Consider the following 22,713-nt stretch of genomic DNA (forward strand, 5'->3'; position numbering starts at 1 on the left):
CTAACATCCTGATTTTAAGCTATAAAACTCATTTTGGACTACTGACCTCCAAAACTTTAAGATAATTTGTATTTTAAGCCACTGAGTTGTGATAGTTTGCTACAACAGCAATAAGAAACTAATACAGTAAGGAATCTTTAGAACAAGTCTTTCTCTTAAATCTAGACCTAATCTGACCTATTTTACTTGGGGGACAGATTATTTTTTCTATTTTTCCTTTTTTAAAAATGACTGACTCTTGAGTTAATAATTCTCCTTAGTCACTAGCCTGTTTAAGATTACTTGTAATTATTTTGCTGAATTATACTTTCTTTTTATCTGTGATCAACAGTTCCTTCTTGATGCCCCACTCTACAGGCATATATCTTAATGGGCTTGATTTCTATTCTTAAAATTCTGAAGATAGAAGTAAGAAAGTATATACCTACCATGTTTTGCTTATCCATTCTTAAGTTGGAGACTAAAATTTCAACTCCCTACTAGTTGAATCCTGTGATTATTATCCTTGTAAAGATTCCTATATGGAATGAGATTACCATATCATGGGTTATAGCTTATTTGATTTTATAAGATGAGTCCCTTGGACTGCAAGGAGATCCAACCAGTCCATTCTGAAGGAGATCAGCCCTGGGATTTCTTTGGAAGGAATGATGCTAAAGCTGAAACTCCAGTACTTTGGCCACCTCATGCGAAGAGTTGACTCATTGGAAAAGACTCTGATGCTGGGAGGGATTGGGGGCAGGAGGAAAAGGGGACGACAGAGGATGAGATGGCTGGATGGCATCACTGACTCAATGGACGTGAGTCCGAGTGAACTCCGGGAGTTGGTGATGGACAGAGAGGCCTGGTGTGCTGCGATTAATGGGGTCCCAAAGAGTCAGACACGACTGAGCGACTGATCTGATCTGATTTATTCTCCAACACAAGTACACAGATCATTACCTTATTTTAGGTCATAAGGTTTCCTTTTTCACCATGTACTTAACAATCATTTGTATAGTTTGCTTTATTTTTTTTTTTCAATTTGATGTATGTAAGATAATATCTAACCTTTGTGTTTCCTTTTTCTGATAGTTAACAAGACTAGGAATTTCTTGGTAAATGTGCCTAACATTCAGTGGTAATGAGAAGGCTGAGCCCATGGTAAGTGAGAGAACTCTCAGGGGTATGGTTAACTGGGGGCAAAGAACACAGAAGGGAGGCTTGATTCTGGGCTTATTCTGTTGTAACTGCTGAACTTGGAAGTAAACATTTATTGTCTCTAGGAGAAGAGGCATGTTCAGAGGTAAGCAGGAGGTAGAATGGAGCTCACTGTAGAGTTCAAATCCTGTACAGAGCCCAGCTATTTCTAGATGACATAGACTGAGGCCTGGAACAAGAAGCCTAGAACATGAGACCTTCAGGCTTCACAAGGACATGATTCATGGGGAGGGCCAGTAGGGTGTGAAGACAGGGGCTTCCTCTTTCTCTATACCTCTGGGAAAGTGAAAAAGAAAAGAGTAGCATGAGACAGTAGCTTTTAAAAATTCACGATAGTATTCTCAATAGTGGAGTAAATTTATTAATGTTAGAATTGTGTGGAATTATGAGATATTCTCACATCTACACCTACATTGCAACATACACCTCACATGTAATTTATATTTGACATAAGTTCAGTAGTACACTAATACAATATGTATTAGTAGACATATCTGTGAGACAGGCATGGTTCTAAGCCTAGTGCTCTCAGATACGGCCTTATCCTCAGCTCTGGGAAAAATCAGTAATGTGGTTATCACCCTGGAAACACAAAATATTTTCTTCATTTAATCCATGTCATCTATCCTCTAGCTTTGATATCAGGTGCAAGAAATAAAAATTCAAGTTAATGGTAGAGTTTTTGTTGGATAAAAGGAATCACCCTAGTCAATGGGCTGCCATAGTCTTGCCATCTAGTGAATACTAGCTGAGCCCTGGAGTGTAAGGATGTAACTCATAGGTCATAGAATCCTGCTGAGATCCTAGTGACTTATGACTTACATCATAATGCCTCTGAAGTACTGGTCAGGACAGTGATTTGGTGAGGAGACAGACTTTCAAATGAGTTGTTCTTGAATGTACTAATTTGATTCTTTGTCATTATCAGCTGACTCTCTGGCTACAGAATTTCAGGAAGAAAGTTACCTGATTTGAATCACTCTCCAAAGAGTTGAACCATGAAAGAGAAACAAAAAAGGAAACGTGGAAAGAACATACTCCTCTAGGCTTGCAAAGATGTCAAGAGGTATGTGTTAAACCTCTTTACTGAGCATAGGGAACTGTGTTCTGAAGAAAGAAGGACATTTCCTTCTTTAGGAAATAGGAAAGAATCACATTTCCTATTTGCGGTGAGGGAGGAAGGGAAAGAGGGAGAGGAAGATGCATGTAAGCTGGTCTTTCTGGGACTCCAGGTGGTCTGAGACTAAAGAGAAATGTTAGATGATCAGGTCTTTGTCTCTGCTGCTTTGGACTTGAGCTACCTATACCATATCACTCTTGAGTTACTGTCACATATGTAGTGGTTGATTAGTATAATTATTTTTCAAAAATATTTTTCCTTTTATTTGACTTCTACCTAAGAGTGAGGGTTAAATAAGTGATGTTCTTATACATTTTCCAATAGTACTTTCTCTTATTAATGAAGAAGAAAGTGTGACTCATAAAGTAGAGGGGGAAATTGGGGAAAATATTTAAATAAATCTGGTTATGCAGGGTTGAGAGAATAAAGTCATATAGAATTTACTCAGGAATAAAGACAAATTATTTTCTCAGATTATGAAAATGTAATATGGGGGCATTCCTCTGTGAAATGTAAGGAAAGGAAAATTCTTTTCCTTAAAAGAATTCTTTTAAGGAAAAAAAAGAATCCAAACAACATGTGCAAAACACCATTAAACCAAATGGTTGACTTGAAGAGCAAGTTGGACTCTTTCTTTTAAAAAAAGGGAGGGGAAGAGAAATGAAGTAGTTCTGGTTACTATGGAGGTTCACAGTAGACAGGTAACTACTATGAGAAGTAATCATCGCTCCATGAGAGGAGAAAGACAAATTGGAGCCTACCCTAAAGCTTTGAGCGATAGCTCATACCCATGAAAGGAATTTAATATTTCCAAGGGCATGTTACATCATGAGGAAGATGTGAAAGCAGTATCAGTTTAAAACAGACAAATGGACATTTCTCCAAAGAAGACATACAAATGATCAATAAACACATGAAAAAGTGTTCAACATCATTCATTATTAGAGAAATGCAAGTCAAATCTACAATGAGATATCACCTCACACAGGTCAGAATGGCCAAGATCAAAAAAAATCTAGTAACAGTAAATTCTGGAAAGGGTGTGGAGAAAAGGAAACTCTCTTGTACAGTTGGTGGGAGTGTAAATTGATACAGGCACTCTGGAGAACTGAAAATACTAAGAATAAAGCTACCATATGACCCAGCAATCTTACTACTGGGCATATACCCGAGAAAATCACAATTCAAAAATACACATGTACCTCCAGTGTTTATTGCATTAATATTTACAGTAGCTAGGACATGGAGGCAACCTAGGTGTCCATTGACAGGTGATTGGATAAAGAAATTGTGGTATATGTATATTTATATGTGTGCATTTAGTATTACTTAGCCATAAAAAGGAATGAATGTGAGTTGGTTCTAGTGAGGTATATGAACCTAGAGCCTGTTATACAGAGTGAAGTAAGTCAAAGAGAAAAACAAATATCATATATTAATATGTGTGTGTGTGTGTGTGTGTGTATATATATATATATATATATATATAGTATCTAGAAAATGGTATTGATGAACCTGTTTGCAGGGCAGCAGTAGAGATGTCAACAGAGGACATACTTGTGGGCCCAGAGTGGGAAGGTAGGGGGGTGGGATGAATTGAGAGAGCAGCATTGAAACATATATATTACCATATGTAAAATAGATACTAGTGAGAAGATGCTATATAACACAGGGAGCCCAAACCTGTGCTCTGTGACAACATAGAGGGCTAGAATGTGGTGGAGAGTGGGAAAGAGGTTCAGGGAGGAGGGGACATATGTATACTTCTAGCTGATTTACACAGTCGTACAGCAGAACCCAACACAACATTGTAAAGCAATCATTCTCCAAATAAAAATGAATAAAACAGGCAAAACGTAGTGGTATCCTCAAGATCTAGTCTTGAGATGGGGTCATCTAGTTCAGGACCACATCACATCCAGGGCTTGCACATTCATCCATATACAGACCCATCTGCACTAGCTATCCTCATCATTCATTTCCTTACAATATTCCACATGCACTCAAAATCTCGGTGTTCTATTTTTATCCTGGTAGGTAAAGAGTGATAATTTTTCTGACTTCTAAAATTCTAGACTAATTATCTTTATTTTTTTAAATCATGTAAATAAAAGTGTACAATTTATACTTTGTGACTGGTTTCACTCATTTCTATATTTGTGAACTTCTTGTTGCCTGGGATTTTAGTTTCTTCATTCTTGATGTATATCTTCCATTGAAGCATTTGGGTTCTTTTTGTTCTGGGGCTACTATAAACAGTGATATGAATATTATATTATATTATATATATTTTCCCCTTATGACATATTTCTGGTTGGTAAATATTGAGAGTTAAACTGCTAAGCAATATTGCATAGGAACCTGAATGTGAGGTCCATGAATCAAAGTAAACTGGAAGTGGTCAAACAGGAGATAGAAAGAGTGAATCTCGACATTTTAGGAATCAGTGAGCTAAAATGGACTGGAATGGGTGAATTTAACTCAGATGACCATTATATCTACTACTGTGGGCAAGAATCCCTTAGAAGAAATGGAGTAGCCATCATGGTCAACAAGAGTCTGAATTGCAGTACTTGGATTCAATTTCAAAAGTAACAGAATGATCTCTGTTCATTTTGAAGGCAAACTATTCAATATCACAATAATCCAAGTCTATGCCCTGACCAGTAATGCTGAAGAAGCAAAGTTGAATGGTTCTATGAAGACCTACAAGACCTTCTAGAACTAACACCCCCAAAAGATGTGCTTTTCATTACAGGGGACTAGAATGCAAAAGTAAGAAGTCAAGAAACACCTGGAGTAACAGGCAATTTGGTCCTGGAATAGAGAATGAAGCAGGGCAAAGGCTAACAGAGTTTTGCCAAGAGAATGCACTGGTCATAGCAAACACCCTCTTCCAACAACACCAGAGAAGACTACACATGGACATCACCAGATGGTCAACGCCAAAATCAGACTGATTATATTCTTTGCAGCCAGAGATGGAAAAGCTCTATACAGACAGCAAAGACGAGTCCAGGAACTGACTGTGGTTCAGATCATGAACTCCTTAAGCCAAACTCAGACTTAAATTGAAGAAAGTAGGGAAAACCACTAGACCATTAAGGTATACCTAAATCAAACCCCTTATGATTATACAGTGGAAGTGAGAAATAGATTTAAAGGACTATATCTGATAGAGTACCTGATGAACTATGGACGGACTTTCGTGACGTTGTATAGGAAACAGGTAGGAAACAGGGATCCAAACCATCCCTAAGAAAAAGAAATGCAAAAAGAAAAAATGGCTGTCTGAGGAGGACTTACAGATAGCTGTGAAAAGAAGAGAAGTAAAAAGCAAAGGAGAAAAGGAAAGATATACCCATTTGAATGCAGAGTTCCAAAGAATAGCAAGGAGATATAAGAAAGCCTTCCTCAGTGATCAGTGCAAAGAAATAGAGCAAAACAATAGAATGGGAAAGACTAGAGATCTCTTCAAGACATTTAAAGATACCAAGGGAACATTTCATAAAAAGATGGGCACAATAAAGGACAGAAATGGTATTGACCTAACAGAAGCAGAAGATATTAAGAAGTGGCAAGAATACACAGAAATGTACAAAAAAGATCTTCACAACCCAGATAATCATGATGGTGTGATTACTCACCTAGAGCCAGACATCCTGGAATGTGAAGTCAAATGGGCCTTAGGAAGCATCACTATGAACAAAGTGAGTGAAGGTGATGGAATTCCAGTTGAGCTATTCCCAATCCTAAAAGATGATGCTGTGAAAGTGCTGTACTCAATATGCCAGCAAATTTGGGAACTCAGTGGTGGGCACAGGACTAGAAAAGGTCAGTTTTCATTCTAGTCCCAAAGAAAGGCAATGCCAAAGAATTCTCAAACTACAGCACAATTGCACTCATCTTGCATGCTAGTAAACTAATGCTCAAAATTCCCCAAGCCAGGCTTCAGTAATACGTGAACCATGAACTTCCAGATGTTCAAGCTGGTTTTAGAAAAGCCAGAGGAACCAGAGATCAAATTGCCAATATCCACTGGATCATCGAGAAAGCAAGAGAGTTCCAGAAAAACATCTACTTCTGCTTTATTGACTATGCCAAAGCCTTTGACTCTGTAGATCACAATAAACTGTGGAAAATTCTGAAAGTGATAGAATACCAGACCACCTGACCTGCCTCTTGAGAAATGTCTATGCAGGTCAGGAAGCAACAGTTAGAACTGGACATGGAACAACAGAGTGGTTCCAAATAGGAAAAGGAGTACATCAAGGCTGTATACTGTCACCCTACTTTTTAACTTACATGCAGAGTACATCATGAGAAACGTTGAGCTAGATGAAGCACAAGCTGGAATCAAGATCACCAGGAAAAATATCAATAACCTCAGATATGCAGATGACACCACCCTTATGGCAGAAAGTGAAGAAGAACTAAAGAGCTTCTTGATGAAAGTGAAAGAGGAGACTGAAAAAGTTGACTTAAGACTCAACATTCAGAAAATTAAGATCATGGCATCTGGTCCCATCACTTCATGGCAAATCGATGTGGAAACAATGGAAACAGTGACAGACTTTCTTTCTGGGGGCTCTGAAATCACTGCAGATGGTGACTGCAGCCATGAAATTAAAAGATGCTTGCTCCTTGGAAGGAAAATTATGACCAACCTAGACAGCATATTAAAAAGCAGAGGCATTACTTTACCAACAAGCTATGTCTAGTCAAGGCTATGGTTTTTCCAATGGTCATATATGGATGTGAGAGTTGGACTATAAAGAAAGCTGAGTGCCAAAGAATTGATGCTTTTGAACTGTGGTGTTGGAGAAGACTCTTGAGAGTCCCTTGAACTGCAAGGAGATCCAACCAGTCCATCCTAAAGTAAATCAGTCCTGAATATTCATCAGAAGGACTGATGTTGAAGCTGAAATTGCAATACTTAGGCCACCTGATGCGAAGAGCTGACTCGTTTGAAAAAAACCCTGATGCTGGGAAAGATTGAAGGCAGGAGGAGAAGGGGATGACAAAGGATGAGATGGTTGCATTGCATCACTGACTCAGTGAACATGAATTTGAATAAACTCTGGGAGTTGGTGATGGATAGGGAGGCCTGGTGTGCTGCAGATCATGGGGTCTCAGAGAGTCGGACACGACTGACCTACTGAACTGAAATGAAGCCACCTGGCTTCTTAGGTCGTACTAGTGGTAAAGAATCTGCCTGCCAGTGCAGGAGATTAAGAGATGCAATTTCCATCCCTGAATCAGGAAGATCGCCTAGAGGAGCTCATGGCAACCCACTTCAGTATTTTGCCTGGAGAATCCCATGGACATAGAAGCCTGGGGGCTATACTCCATAGGGTCACAAAAAGTCTGACATGCCTAAGGTGACTTAGCACACACACACGTTAGCCAGTGGCACTGAGGTTGGTTAATGCTGAAACAGTGACAAAATAATTGAGTATAGTTAATTTTAAAAAACTTGCCTACTGTTTTGTTTGAGGTTGTACATCTCTAAATAGATAGATAGAATAATAGATAGAATCCATAGGTAAATATAGACAGAGATAAATGATACCAAAAACCTTAACCAAGGTTAATGAATATGTGGTGCTTTGCTGTCAGGAGCCAGATGGAAGCACAGATTACTGAAATTTGGCAATTCTCCACCCATGTTGAAGATTCAGTACTAATAAGTATCTCCATGGAGTTGGTGGGTGAAGTAGATTAGGGAGAAGAATATATAAGAACAGAATGGAACTAATATTCTTATGACTTTTATTCCATGTTCTAGAAATCTCAAAATTACATGAATATGATCTACCATCAGTGTACTCTTTGGAGTCCAGTGCCCTGAACCATGAAGGAAGAGACATGTCCTCTGAATCAGAATACTTGTCCTGTGACTCCTCTTTTTATACTCCCTTCTTTGCTGGTAAGGATAAAGGAAGAATGTTAGAGTATAGGCAGATCAGAGCAATGGGTGTTTGAGCATATCTATAGGAATGCAGCTCAACATTTCTACATAGCCCCTGGGGGAATTATGTACTTGAGATCCAGTCATAGTCTTTTCTTTCTCTCTTATTTGGGAGTCTAGGTCTCTGTGTTCCATCATAGGAACTCATCAAAAATACTTTTCACTTTTTTGGGAGGCAGGTGAGGAACCCTGTGCATATCTTTAGGGGGAAAATGTCATTTATCAAGGCACAATGTCCACAATTGTTATATAATTAGTTAAACCTCAGAGTGAAGAATTAATATAATACTAAATTGTTGCTAATAATACACTAGTACTATCCGACAGTAGAAAATATAAGAGTTCTTGATTGTCAGTCCACCACATTGAAGAGTCATATAGATAATGACTTGCTGAAAATGAACTCACATTCTAAAACTATAAAATATAACTCTAAGGTAGATTCTAATATGAACAGCAAGTTTTAATCATAAAGATAATTTAATTGAACAATGTTGTAAGAATAGTAACTAACAATGTTCAAAATTATTAAAACTGTAAGAATACAAAACCCAATCAAGAAAAAAAAAATTACAAAGTAGCCAAATAGTAGTTGTAGAAATTTTAAAAATCTTCTAAAACTTATAAAATATGTATATGAGTGAAACAGCAAATTAGACATAGATGAAAACTGATGAACAGGATGAGAGAGCTGAAGGATTACCTACAATATAAGTCAGAGAAATAGATGGAGTTATAAAGGAAGGATTCAGACAAAAGAGGGTAAAAAGTGAAAATATGATGTATTGAGGTTTCTGAATAAAATTTTATAAGTAAAACAAAGAGAATAAGACAGATAATCAAAGGGATGATGGCTAAGCACTTTTCAGAACTGATGAAAGACCTAAATCCTTGGGAATCAAACATTATTAGAAAGCTCATTACAGAATAGGAAAAAGAAAAATCCGTACCTTGGTACACTGTACCACAAAATCAGAATCCCAGTAGCAAAGACCTTACCAAAACTAGAGAGGAATACAGAATAATTACACAGGAATGATGATATTGTCAGACTTTAAGCTTCTTATAGTAATTCAGATGATAGAAATAAAAACCTAATGTCAACAATGTAAAATAGTGTGTTTAAGAAACAGTTACTCTTCAACCAAAAAGGGGTGAAATTAAGACTTTTTAAAGTCAAAAGCTATGAAAAATAAAGTATTATTCAAAGCATCATATGATACCTTCTAAAATTCCTGTCTGTTCCCAGTTCCTTGATCCCTTCAGATAATTCCACAAGCTAGAGGCTCACATGATCTCCCTCACATGTATCCTTCATACGGTCAGTGTGTAACACTTTGATGGTCTTGGCAGGATTCACAAAATTACTCATACCTACACACTCTCTCATATAAATCAAACAAATAGATAACTACTTGATCTTTAATAGTACATGACACATAGATCATTCATGATACAGGAGAGACGTACTGCCTTTGTTGTTCAATCACTCAGTTGTGTCTGACTCTCTGTGACTCCATGGACTGCAGCATGCCAGGCTTCCCTGTCCTTTACTATCTCCCGGAGTTTGCTCAAGCTCATGTCCATTAAGTCAGTAATGCCACCCAACCATCTCATCCTCTGTTGTCCCCTTCTCCTCCTGCCTTCAGTCTTTCCAAGAATCAGGGTCTTGTCCAATGAGTCGGGTCTTCACGTCACATGGGCAAAGTATTAGAGCTTCAGCCTCAGCATCAGTCCCTTTTCCTTGCAGTCCAGGAGACTGTCAAGAGTCCTCTGCAACACTGCCGTTCAAAAGCATTAATTCTTCAGTGCTCAGCTTTCTTTATGGTTCAAATTTCACGTCCATACATGACTACTAGAAAAACTATAGTTTTGACTAGATGGAGCTTTGTCAGCAAAGTAATGTCTCTGTTTTTTAATATACTGTCTAGGTTTGTCATAGCTTTTACTTCAAGGGTCAAGTGTCTTTTAATTTCATGGCTGCAATCACCATCTGTTGCAGTGTGACCAACACATCATACTCATGCTACTTTCACATACAATGACCATTACTCATCCCCACATTCACTATGTAAAATTGTTGAAAAAGATAAACTGTGCTCAATAGGACGTACAAGGCAATTCTAAAAATTATAGCATACACACCATATTTTCCCATTCCCACACTAACATGACCCACCAGACATCCTCAGTGACCTAAGAGACAAAGTAGATATATTTGAGAAATAAAAATTCTGTTGTAATCTTAATTAAAACATTTAAACAGAGGGAGTGATTTAATGTGTTTGTTATTTTATCTGAAACAAGAATTTACCTATTTGCTGAGGCTTGTATATTTAAAGGTATAGTCCTTTCCATTGGAAACTTAGATTAAGAGGAAGTAAGAAAAGTGACTGGGTATATTTTTGATATGTTTAGATCATTGATAGAGGTGATTCAAGAAATACAAAATTTATTTGGGGAAATTCCAAGAACCTAGAATTCATCTTTAAATTGATGAGGTTTCAAGATAGGCTATGATTATGGTGAGTATAAATGAAGAGCTGAGTCAGAGCCCTGTCGGCAGAGGTCACTGAGAAAGTGACATCACTGACTAGGCCAAGTGATGACCTGCTAGTTGATGACCAAGTTAGTTCCTGAGAAGGGAGCTGTAGCCAATGTTGGGAGTTAAAAGTCTGGACTCAATCCTGAATATCCTGCTGCAGTCTCCTACTCAACCTTAGGACCCAGCAGTTCCCCCAAAGTTCTGGCAACTCAGGTCTCTGAGTAAGGTTCTACAAGAACAAATAAGTGAAAGGTAGAGCTGGGGAGTAGAAATAGATGTCAGTAGATTATTTTCTGTGAATTCTAACTCTTTCAGGAAGCAATAAGATTTTTATATGATAATCCATAGCTGACAATCTGATGTGCTTTACTTATGTACATACACTGAATTTATTCTTCTATTAAACAGAGTAGGAATAGCACATACCTGACAACATCCAAGAAATGGAGCCTCTCATAAAGTGAAGGAAATAGTATAGGCCACTTATAGGCAATCAGCCATATGATTCCAGCAAATATATTTGCATACCTGGATTTTGGAACTTTGGACAAAAACTAGACCATGAATTTCATGACGATAAGTGCCATGTGTGTTATTGTACATATCATGAGCTCAGAAGAAGAAACTGCTGTCTGGAGTTTGACCCATGGCCACAGCCAGACAGCAGAGGATTCAGACTGAGATGACATCTCCTGTGCCTCTTCTGTAGACAGACTTATTCATAGTGGTATAGATGTGGGAAAGAGGAGGTGCTGAGAAGGAATCAGGGCAGTGGGTCAGCATTGATGGTCTAGAATTGGGACTGAGCTCCTTTGCTCAACCATGGCCATGAAAAGTAAAAGTGAAAGCCACTCAGTCATGTCTGACTCTTTGCGACCCTATGGACTGTACAGTTGATGGAATTCCCAGGCCAGAATACTGGAGTAGGTAGCCTTTCCCTTCTCCAGGGGAATCTTCCCAACCCAGGGATCCAACCCAGGTCTCCCACATTGCAGGCAGATTCTTTACCAGCTGAGCCAGCAGAGAAGCCAATCATAGCCATTGTTAACCCATTTTCTCAATGGGTGCTTAAGGTCTCTGTTTCTGATCAGTGGGAAGAAATGTACCACATAGGTGTCCCTTGTCTTCTTTGAAAGAGATTCTTAAAGGATATGAATGGAAAGGTTACAAACTGAAGAGAAATGTAGAAATGCATTTTTAGGAGTCTAGGGCAAGTCTATGAAGTTGTTCATAGTCTATGAAGTCTTCATTTGAACATCTCCAGCACCATGGCCCAGAGAAGGCAATGGCACCCCACTCCAGTACTCTTGCCCAGAAAATCCCATGGCAGAGGAGCCTGGTAGGCTTCAGTCCATGGGGTCGCTAAGAGTTGGACACGACTGAACGACTTCACTTTCAATTTTCACTTTCATGCATTGGAGAAGGAAGTGGCAATCCACTCCAGTGTTAGTGCCTGGAGAATCCCAGGGACGGGGGAGCCTGGTGGCCAGCTGTCTATGGGGTCACACAGAGTTGGACACGACTCAAGCAACTTAACAGCAACAGCAACAGCAACACCATGGTCAATTCCTAGGGAACTCTGAAACAAAAATGACATTGTTGACAGAAAGTAAAAAAGCACAACAACTGACAGCATATGAGTTGTTTTCCTGGGGCCTTCCTGAGAACTATAGATCAGGAGACAGATAACTCGGAGGGAGAGGTGGAGGATGGTCATTATATATGTGCTTTTGGTGAAGAGGATACATAAATGTCAAACACACATCTTGGTAAAAAGTTTCTTCCTGTCACAAGAAGGTTGCTAATAGTCGTGAGGAGCGCATATCTCTATGAATGATTTTAGTGCTTTTCTAGGTGTGAGAAGATGCAAGACACTGGGTTTGTAAAATTTTGTCATTAAAATAACTGTGTGAGGACCTGCAGCGCAGTGTCTCTTTTCTGATCTCCACTGTGAACTCCTTTTAGGATATGTTAAAGGTCAGCAACTGCCGTGGCTAATGGCTAATCCTTGTAGGGTTAGATGGCGAGAGACATTCTTTAATTTACAGTATCTATATGTATCTGTCTCTCTTTCCATATGTGTGTGTGTGTGTGTATATCTCTGTATATGTATATCAATATAGATTTCAATGTAAATATAGAGATAGACATATATGCAGAATAATTAAAAACATGTATCCTGTATCCCCTAATGGAATAATTTCTGATGAGGAAAATTGAGTTAATAATATCCAAATTTTCATGACTATATACTGTATTTCAGGCATGGGCCTAAGTTTTTGATGTTCTGTATACATCTCTAGAAATATCATATACAAGACACACAACATCCCTGACATGCACCACTCACACCATTTTGATAGTTGTTTATTTACATTTTGGAGTAAGTGGAGTTTCACACAGGATAGTGACCCCAATATCTATGAAAGCAAAACTCCTGTGTGGTAGAAATGTTTAACATGTAATATCCATTCAAAGGACACAGATCCCAGAAAATGTCACTTCTCTCTTTTTTTTTTTTTTCTTTAATTCAATCCCATAGAATCCTGGAAGACTCAGGAGGATCCTCCTCAGCCGGAATCATTTGTGATGGTCCCAGCCTGTAGTCAGATAATAGGAGAAACTTCCTCTGCCTCCACAGGATATTTCTCTTGCGTCTCCTCTGAATGCGAGCTTGTCTTTTCTGATGAGGATGGTAAGGAAGATGCAAAGGGGGACTCTGAGCTTGGAAAGGGGGTGCAGTTGAATTGCTTAGCCTAATCCCTGTTTACTTTACTTTCTCTTTGAAAACAAGAAAAGTCAGGGCAGAGGGACTAGAACTGAAATCTGTGCCAAGGGACAAATAGGGAGCGTGCCTTCAAGAATAAGACATAGTTTCTCAGCACTGATTTTCATCATATGAACCCTGGGATAGCTGTGAGTGAGGTAGGGGGCAGTGCTGATATGCACATGGGAACTTAATCAGAACCTTCCCCCTTAGATCAGCACAAACTCATGCCCTCATACCCACTCAAACAGCATGCACAGAGTCCTTCATACCAAGTATGGCCCTGTTTCTCCTTTCTCTTTTGCTCTCAGATACACACAACTTCATTCCTCCGTCTGTCTTTCCCATTCTCTAATAACATTACACAGCTATACATTTATACCTCATTCTTTCACCCAGTCATTTTCAGATTCATCTTTACACACTGATCCCATAAATAATTCATGTCCCTTTACACATATGACCTCTTTTAACTCACTATATGCTAGGTCAAACTCAAGAAAATTCATATGCCCTGAAGGGAATACACTTTCATACACAGTCTTGCTAATCTAATCATCATTTCACCCACAAAACCTTCAGTCCTTCCTAGAAAGACACATTCTGAGAAGTCACATACACTTCCTCAAAGTCTTATTATCTCACAATAAGAACATGTACCACTCTTGAACTTGTTTATGTATACTGAAACACTGCATACTACACGTAGACACCCATTGACCATCCCCTTTCACCATTAGACATGCCATGTATGCCCCAGAACATACATACATCATACTCTCATTCCCAGATATTTATGGCATACATGAAGTCCAAATATAAAATGCCACACACAGCATTCTGAAATATCCCATATTATGCACTTTTACTCCACATGCCCAGATAGAAGTATTTTCACGGCCATCTCAACTTCTTTTTTTTTTTTTTTGGCTTTATTTTTTTTAATATAAATTTATTTATTTATTTTTGTTGTTGTTGTAGTACTTTCTTTATAACTTTTATTTTTTTTAATTTAATTTTATTTTTTAAACTTTACATAATTGTATTAGTTTTGCCAAATATCAAAATGCATCCACCACAGGTATACACGTGTTCTCCATCCTGAACCCCCCTCCCTCCTTCCTCCCTGTACCATCCCTCTGGGTCGTCCCAGTGCACCAACTTCTATAGACTTCACATACTTGATCCTAGTTTTCTTACGTTTGAAATTTTCTTTCCTAGGAGTCCAACAATCATGTCAAGATGTTACTTGTCTTGGATCCACTGAGATGCCTCCAGTCCTGGATTTGGAGCAAGGAGAGACTTCTTCCCCTTGCCCACAAGTGTCTTCTCCATTTAATTTGGTTAATAATAATAAGTTGTTGTCATCAGTACATACGAAAAAGAAAAGAGTCATGAAAATTTACTACATGCACGTTCAAACGAAAAAGGGTGTGGCTTCCTTACAGGATACAGAGGAAGGACTGGAGTCCCCCACAAAGAAGATACAGATGGAAGAAATGACCTCTCCTGAAAAAATCCATACAACATTCACCCCCTCTCAAGTGACTACAATGGAGCTCCTGGCTGACAGTGAATCCAGTTTGGATACCCAAGCCAAAGATGAAAGGGAGAGGGCTGAAAGTCCACCAGAGCCTCGAGCTTTGGAGGAATGTTCCAGGGCCAAGACACCTGAATGGCTGGCAGCCCTGGACAGTGGCTTCCAGTGCATGAGCTGCTACCGGATCTTCCCCAGCTTAGAGCACCTTCAGAAGCATGTGGAACATGGGATCAATGAGGGCTTTAGCTGCTATGCTTTCCATCTTGCCTTGGCTTGGCTAAAGTGAAAGCGGGACAGAAAAGGGAAAAACAGGAGAAGGAAGAAGATGATCAAGACGGCCACATCTGGTTGCCACAAAGAAAAACATTTTGGCATGAAGACATACTCATGCAAAGACACTGATTCTCACCCCTAAAAAGAGAGGAAATGAAAGAGGCCAGCCTCTATTGAGGGGGCTTCATCTCTAAGCAGCCATCGTACCTACCTTTGTTTATATATCTTTGTCAGCACACCACCCAAAGAGCAGAGAACCCATTCTAATATTATCCACTGCTCTCCTGAAGAGAGTGGAGAGGAAGGCAGATCTCACCATATAGAAGAGCAAGATGTCCTTAAGCAAACTAAAGAAAAATGAACAACAGTATATCATCTCCACCACTACAAGTGAGAAAAGGACGAAACTGAAACTGCTATGGACTAGATCACAGAAGGGGTGAGAACTGGAGGGGTAAGAGATCATGTCAAGAATATTTAGGAGACAGGATTCTGAGAAAAGGTGGCATCCACCAGCGATGCCTCCCAAAGTCCCATAATCACTGTAATGAATAATTTCCTTCAGAGTAATATATTCTTGGAAGTGGAATATTTTTTTGTTGTTTAGTTACTCAGCCATATATGACTCTTTACAACCCCATGGACTGCAGCATGCCAGGCTTCCCTGTCTTTCAGTATCTCCTGGATAGTCTGGGACACTAAACTCATGTTCCTTGAGTCAATGATGCCATCCAACCATCTCACACTCTGTCACCCCCATCTCCTTCTGTCCTCAATCTTTCCCAACATCAATTTCTTTTCCAGTGGGTTGGCTGTTCACATCAAGTGGCCAAGTACTGGGGAGCTTCAGCTTCAGCATCAGTCCTTCCAGTGAATATTCAGGGTTGATTTCCTTTAGGATTGACTGGTTTGATTTCCTTGCTGTCTTTGCTTGTGGAATATTGTGGAATATTTGGTTGATGACAAACCAGTGAGAATGTCTCCTGTCCACTCCCTTAGAAGGGATAGGACAAAATACCCAACTAGCAATTCTGCTAATCGCTGGAAAAGACCCTGATGCTGGGAAACATTGCGGGCAAGAGGAGAAGGGGGCCACAGAGGATGAGATGGTTGGATGGCATCACCAACTCAATATACATAAATCTGAGCAAACTCCAGGAGACAGTGAAGGATAGCGAAGCCTGTTGTGCTGCAGTCCATGGGATCACAAAGAGTCAGACATGACTGAGTGACTGAATGGCAAGCAGTTCAGCGGGGCAGAGAAGACCTGGCCAAGCATTCCTAGATAAACCAGAGGTCACCAGTGTCCTGTGCCCTCTAGGTTTACTCCCTGGCCTGCCTCCATCCCAGAAGGCACAGAGTAGAACCGAGGCAGACCTTCTATCCTGAGCAAGGGTTGGTGTGCAGGCCCGTCATGGTTCTACCCTTTCTCTGGGTGTGAGTGAGATCTCAGTATCTATCTAGTGATTTCATACCTGGGAGGGGACTACTGAGGAGGTGTAACTACTTGAAATAAACAACTAATCAAATCCTTTTTTAATTTATTTTTTTCTGGAAAAAGTTTCCCTTCTTGTATACTATGAGCCAGTAGTTCTGGCTGTCTCTTCAAAAGTGGCAGATATCACTGACACTTACGCCATGAACCATTTTTGAAAACTTAATTTAATGCATTGCTTCCTGGAGGACCTCCATATCTTTTTATGAAGGGTCACTTTTCTTACATCTTATTCTTTGTTACAGCATCAATCATATTATTCTAATTGAACAGCAGAGGAATTAAATACAGACAAAGCTGCAAAGCCAGGTTCATACTACAGTAAATGAGAGTGTGTCTTTTTAGTTAATGGAATAAATGAAGAACTCTTCTCCCATGCTCCACAAGTCACAATTAGAACCTATCAATTTTCCTCAATTTTCTATATCATACTGGAAATATTGAGGCAATATTTTAATTTAATATTGTGACAACAATTTTGTCACTATAGTGACAATAAACACTTGTCACTAAAGTATGAAAAGCTGCTTTCTTCACTGAGTCGATTCCCTTCTCCGATTCATTTTTCATACAGTGACACAGACCCAGTGGCCTGAAGATTTCAAACGATGATGTCCAGCACATTCCTATGATCTCATGAGAGCCCAGCAGTCCCTGTGAACACCACAGAATCAAGGTAAGGTTGGCCGGAAGGCTTATGTACCTGATTCTCTGTGGCTCCTTTCAGTTGTTCTGGTAAATGTGATGCCAAACTCTGGAGAAAATGTTCACATAGAACAGGGCTTGAACACCTGGCTGATAGCCTTGTTCTCTAGCCCGGATAATTGTCCTTAACTCCAATTTTATTACCTTCCCCTGCATACACATCCATGAACACATACATGATGCAAACAAGTATGGACACTGCTGAATTTAGTACACACTGTAATACCCCTTCTCCCATGTACTCATGTCCATGCATTTATCTCGAAGTTATTTTTCCATATCTTTTTCTTTAAATGAACATAAACTTTTCCTCATATCTCCCTTTTACATACTCACTTGCACAGTTACTTGGCTGAAAGACAGACATTCTTTCTATTGAGAGAGGAAAAGCTACTGTATAAAGCCCAAGGCAATTAAAACACCCCCCCCCCCCCCCGCCTTGGCTTCTCTGGACTTATGTAGGTGTAGGTGCACAAACACTTCTTATATTAGAAATGATGAAATGTGTAAAAATCATCTGAGACAATCAATATGTGTATATTCAGGTCATAATTCAGTTTTAAGCTTAATAACTTTAGAGCTGTAAAAGCTACAAATTTTTGGAAAATGTAATTTGTATGTTTAAATATTTGTATGTGATTTACATGTTATGTTAATCTTAATTAATGTTAATCTTTCTTTGTTACTCCAGCATCTTCAATCATAAGGGCAGAAACAAAAAATAAAAATTTAAAAAGTATTATGGAAAATTCACAAAACTATATAGGAAAAGGGAAATTAAAATATTATTAGTTCAACTTTCATATGATGCTCTTCATTATTTGTAGCTTTTACCCTACTGAAATTATTAAAGCTTGAGATTGCATAAATAAATAATATGTATAACAACTGTATGTATACCTGTGTGTGTATAAGTTCATAGAAGACAAGAGATGGGTTAAGTTGCTTTTGCTTTGATCTGCCAACGATTTTATTTCTTCCTTTGATAAGAGGCTCTGCCTTCAGAACAAATATGAGGGCAAGTCAGGCTAGCCAAATGAAGTCATTACTTCACTGATTGGCTTCCCTGATTGACCTAGTGGTAAACATTAGTCTATGTTGGATCAATCTGCACTAATAACTTGGAGAAATCAAAATAGAAGAGTTTGTGGTGGTTAGTGGTGGGTTTTCCTTTGCAACTCACATTAAGGCCCATGAGCCTCTACTACTGGCCTTGCTTCAGTTCCTCTTTTTTTGAAAGGCCTGGCTGTTTTACCTGTGTGTTTTGTTTTTTTTTTTGTTTTTTTTTTTTTTTTTTTTTATTAAGCATTCCCACTAACCATTCAGTAAATTCTTGGTTTGCCTTAGGTAGCCTGAGACATTTACTGCTGTTTGTAACCTAATGTACCTTTATTGATACAAATTAGCTTCAACATGATAATTTCTTCCATTTTAATAATTGAAATGATACATTCCAGAAAGGAGTAACATATTACATTCCTCTGATTTTATATGGAAACAATAAGGGATAAAATTATACTCAGTATGTATATGATGCCCTTGATTAATTAAGAAGGTGCATTGAAAATGTATGGGCATATAAACAAAATTACTTATTTGGACAAAATGGACTTCAGTACATTAGGCCTAGTAAATCCCTTATTGCTGGTTAGCAACTTTGAGTGTTTTCAGAGTCTGCTCTCCCATCTTGAAAACAGAGATCATAATACCTAAAATGATGGAGATTGTGAGAGTAAGAAGACATGGATAAATGAACCCAACATAGCCTCTGACATAAATAGCAAAATAATTTATCATTCACTTTTGAAATTTGGTTTCTTTACCTATGAGCATCTGCATGTACTGATGCTCATAGGTAAATTTATGAGCCAAATTGCATATATTGTTTATTACTTTTATTGCTGAGGAGTATTCCATTGTATGATGTGGAACAGTTAAATGTGTTATACATTTAAAGGCATTTGGGTTATTTCAAGTTATTGGGATTGGAAATAAAGCTTCTATGATTGTGATGTGTATAGTAGGATTCTTTTTTTTCTTTTAAATTTATGCTGTTTGATACTAGCTGAGCTAAGCTTTTTAAAATAATCTTTTGGATTTTGTAAAAATTATAAACTCACAAGAAGTTTCAAAAACAGTCCACAGTCCAGAGGGGTCCCCTGTACGCATCACGCATCTTCCCCAACATAATTCTAGTACATTATCAAATAAGGGGACTGATGAGAACAATATGATAAATCAGACTACAGAACAGACCTTACTCAGATTTCACTGTTTTTTTAAGTACTCACATTTTGCATGTTTTTGTGTATAAGGCTATATTTTACACATGTTGATTTTTGTATGTCCATAACTGAAGTCATGGTACATAAATGTTCTGTCCCACAAAGCAGTTAACTTCTGGAAATAGCTGTGCACTCTTTTTTTTTTTTTTCTTTTATTCCAAGAATTTTATACAAAATGAATCATATAGTATGTAAACTTTTGAGATTGGCATTTTCAGCTAAGCCTGATTCCTATAATATTGAGCCAGATTTATGAGCCAAATTGCATATATCATTTATTACTTTTATTGCTGAGGAGTATTCCATTGTATGATGTGGAACAGTTAAATGTGTTATACGTTTAAAGGCATTTGGGTTATTTCAAGTTATTGGGATTGGAAATAAAGCTTCTATGACATTAGTGTGCAGGTTTTATGTGAACATGTTTTCATCTTTCTAGTATAAATTCCTGAGAATATTATTGTTTGGTTAGATGGTAATGTGTTATCTTCTTAAAACAACTGCAGGCTAATTTCCATAGTGATTGAACCATTTTTATATTCCCACTAATGTATGAGAAGTGTAGTTTCCCTGCATCCTCACCAGTATTTGATAGTATAGGTATTTTTAAGAGCCTTTAGTAGGTATGTGGTAGACTCCTGTGGCTGTTTAAATATTCATTACCCTAGCGGTTTGTGATGCTGAACATCTTTTTATGTAGATGTCATTTGCATGTCTTTTTTGGATTACCTATGTAAGTCTTTTGCCCATATAAAAATTAGATTATTTTCTTTTTATCCAGAGTGTTATTTGTATGTTTTAGATGTGAGTTAGTTGTTGGATATGTAATTTGCAAATATTTTCTCCCAGTTGGTGGCTTGTCTTTTCATTCTCTCAACAGGGTCTTGGGTAGATTAAAAGGTTTTAAATATTAATGAAACCAAATATATCAGCTATTTTCTTTTATGAATGGTGCCTTTTGTGTCATATCTAGGAATTTGGCACTTAACTCTGGGTCTCAAAGATTTTCTCCTATGTTTTCTTCTAAAGGTTTTATGGCTTTACATTTAGATTTATCTGTGATTCTGTTTGATTTTTGTACAAGGTATAAGGTTCAAATGGATTTTTGGTCACTGTTGTCCAGTTGTTCCAGCACAATTTTATAAAAATGTTATTCTTCTTCTACTGAGTTGCTTTTGAATTAACATTTCAAAAGAAGCTTGTCTTACTTGCTTGGGTATATGTGTGGTCTCCTTATTCTGTTCCATTGATTTACACTTTATTCCCCTTATATCATATGCTGTATTGATTGTTGTAGATATTGACTATGTCTTAAAAATAGGTGGTGCGATTTCTCTGGCTTGATGCTTCTTTTTCAATATTGTTTAAGCCATTCTAATTCATTTGTGTTTCCACATAAATTTGAAGATAAGCTTGCCCATATTTATTTTAAAAATCTTGCTGGGATTTTAACAGGGTTTACACTGAATTTACACATCATTTTGTTAAGAACTAGCATCTTCAATTGGAGAAATAACTCCAGAAAGAATGAAGAGATGGAACCAAAGCAAAAATAGCACTCAGTTGTGGATGTGACTGGTGATAGAAACAAGGTCTGATATTGCAAAGAGCAATATTGGATAGGAACCTGGAATGTTAGGTCCATGAATCAAGGCAAACTGGAAGTGGTCAAACAGGAGACGGAAAGAGTGAATGTTGACATTTTAGGAATTCAGCAAGCTAAAATGGACTAGAATGGGTGAATTTAACTCAGATGACCATTATATCTACTACTGTGGGCAAGAATCCCTTAGAAGAAATGGAGTAGCCATCATAGTCAAAAAAAAGAGTCCAAAATGCAGTACTTGGATGCAATCTCAAAAATGACAGAATGATCTCTGTTCATTTCCAAGGCAACCATTCAATATAACAGTAATCCAAGTCTATGTCCCAACCAGTAATTCTGAAGAAGCTGATTGAACGGTTCTGTGAAGACCTACAAGACCTTTTAGACCCAAAAAAGATGTCCTTTTCATTATAGGAGACTGGAATGCAAAAGTAGGAAGTCAAGAAACACCTAGAGTAACAGGCAAATTTGGCCTTGGAGTACAGAATGAAGCAGGGCAAAGGCTAATAGAGTTTTGTCAAGAGAACAGACTGGTCATGGAAACAACCTCTTGCAACAACATAAGAGAAGACTCTACATGTGGACATCATGAGATGGCCAGCACCAAAATCAGATTGATTATATTCTTTGCACCCAAAGGTGGAAAGCTCTATATAGTCAGCAAAAACAAGACTGGGAGCTGATTGTGGATCAGATTATGAATGCATTATTTCCAAATTCAGACTTAAGTTGAAGAAAGTAGGAAAAACCACTAGACAATTCAGATATGACCTAAATCAAATCCCTTATGATTATACAGTGGAAGTGAGAAATAGATTTAAGGGACTAGATCTGATAGACAGACTACCTGATGAACTATGGATGGAGGTTCATGACATTGTACAGGAGACATGGATTGAGACCATCCTCAAGAAAAGAAAATGCAAAAAAGCAAAATGGCTGTCTGAGGAGGCCTTACAAAGGGCTGAGAAAAGAAGAGAAGCAAAAAGCAAAGGAGAAAAGGAAAGATATACCCATCTGAATGCAGAATTCCAAATAATAGCTTGGAAAGATAAGAAAGCCTTCTTCAATGATCAGTGAAAAGTAATATAGGAAAACAGTAGAATGGGAAAGACTAGAGATCTTTTCAAGAAAATTAGAGACACCAAGGGAACATTTCATGCAAAGATGGGCTCGATAAAGGACAGAAATGGTATGGACCTAACA

At 38.1% G+C, this 22,713-nt stretch overlaps 1 protein-coding gene across 4 annotated transcripts in view; it reads left to right on the forward strand.

Annotated features, from left to right (window-relative positions):
- The window catches only part of LOC112586936 (protein FAM170A), a 466,031-nt gene that overhangs the window by 411,596 nt on the left and 31,722 nt on the right, over positions 1–22,713 (forward strand). For 3 of the 4 annotated variants that reach the window (XM_044947797.2, XM_044947795.2, XM_044947798.2), the window contains 6 exons: positions 1,075–1,143; positions 2,129–2,266; positions 8,109–8,249; positions 13,379–13,531; positions 14,825–15,855; positions 17,486–17,587. In XM_044947797.2, coding sequence (XP_044803732.2) covers positions 2,257–2,266; positions 8,109–8,249; positions 13,379–13,531; positions 14,825–15,429 — 909 coding nt within the window. In that variant the 5' untranslated portion in view covers positions 1,075–1,143; positions 2,129–2,256 and the 3' untranslated portion in view covers positions 15,430–15,855; positions 17,486–17,587. Of the gene's footprint in view, positions 1–1,074; positions 1,144–2,128; positions 2,267–8,108; positions 8,250–13,378; positions 13,532–14,824; positions 15,871–17,485; positions 17,588–22,713 lie in introns of all 4 variants that reach the window. The other variant, XM_044947796.2, reaches the window with a different exon arrangement.

The sequence above is a fragment of the Bubalus bubalis genome, chromosome 9, assembly GCF_019923935.1.
Source record: "Bubalus bubalis isolate 160015118507 breed Murrah chromosome 9, NDDB_SH_1, whole genome shotgun sequence".
Classification (NCBI taxonomy): Eukaryota; Metazoa; Chordata; class Mammalia; order Artiodactyla; family Bovidae; genus Bubalus; species Bubalus bubalis.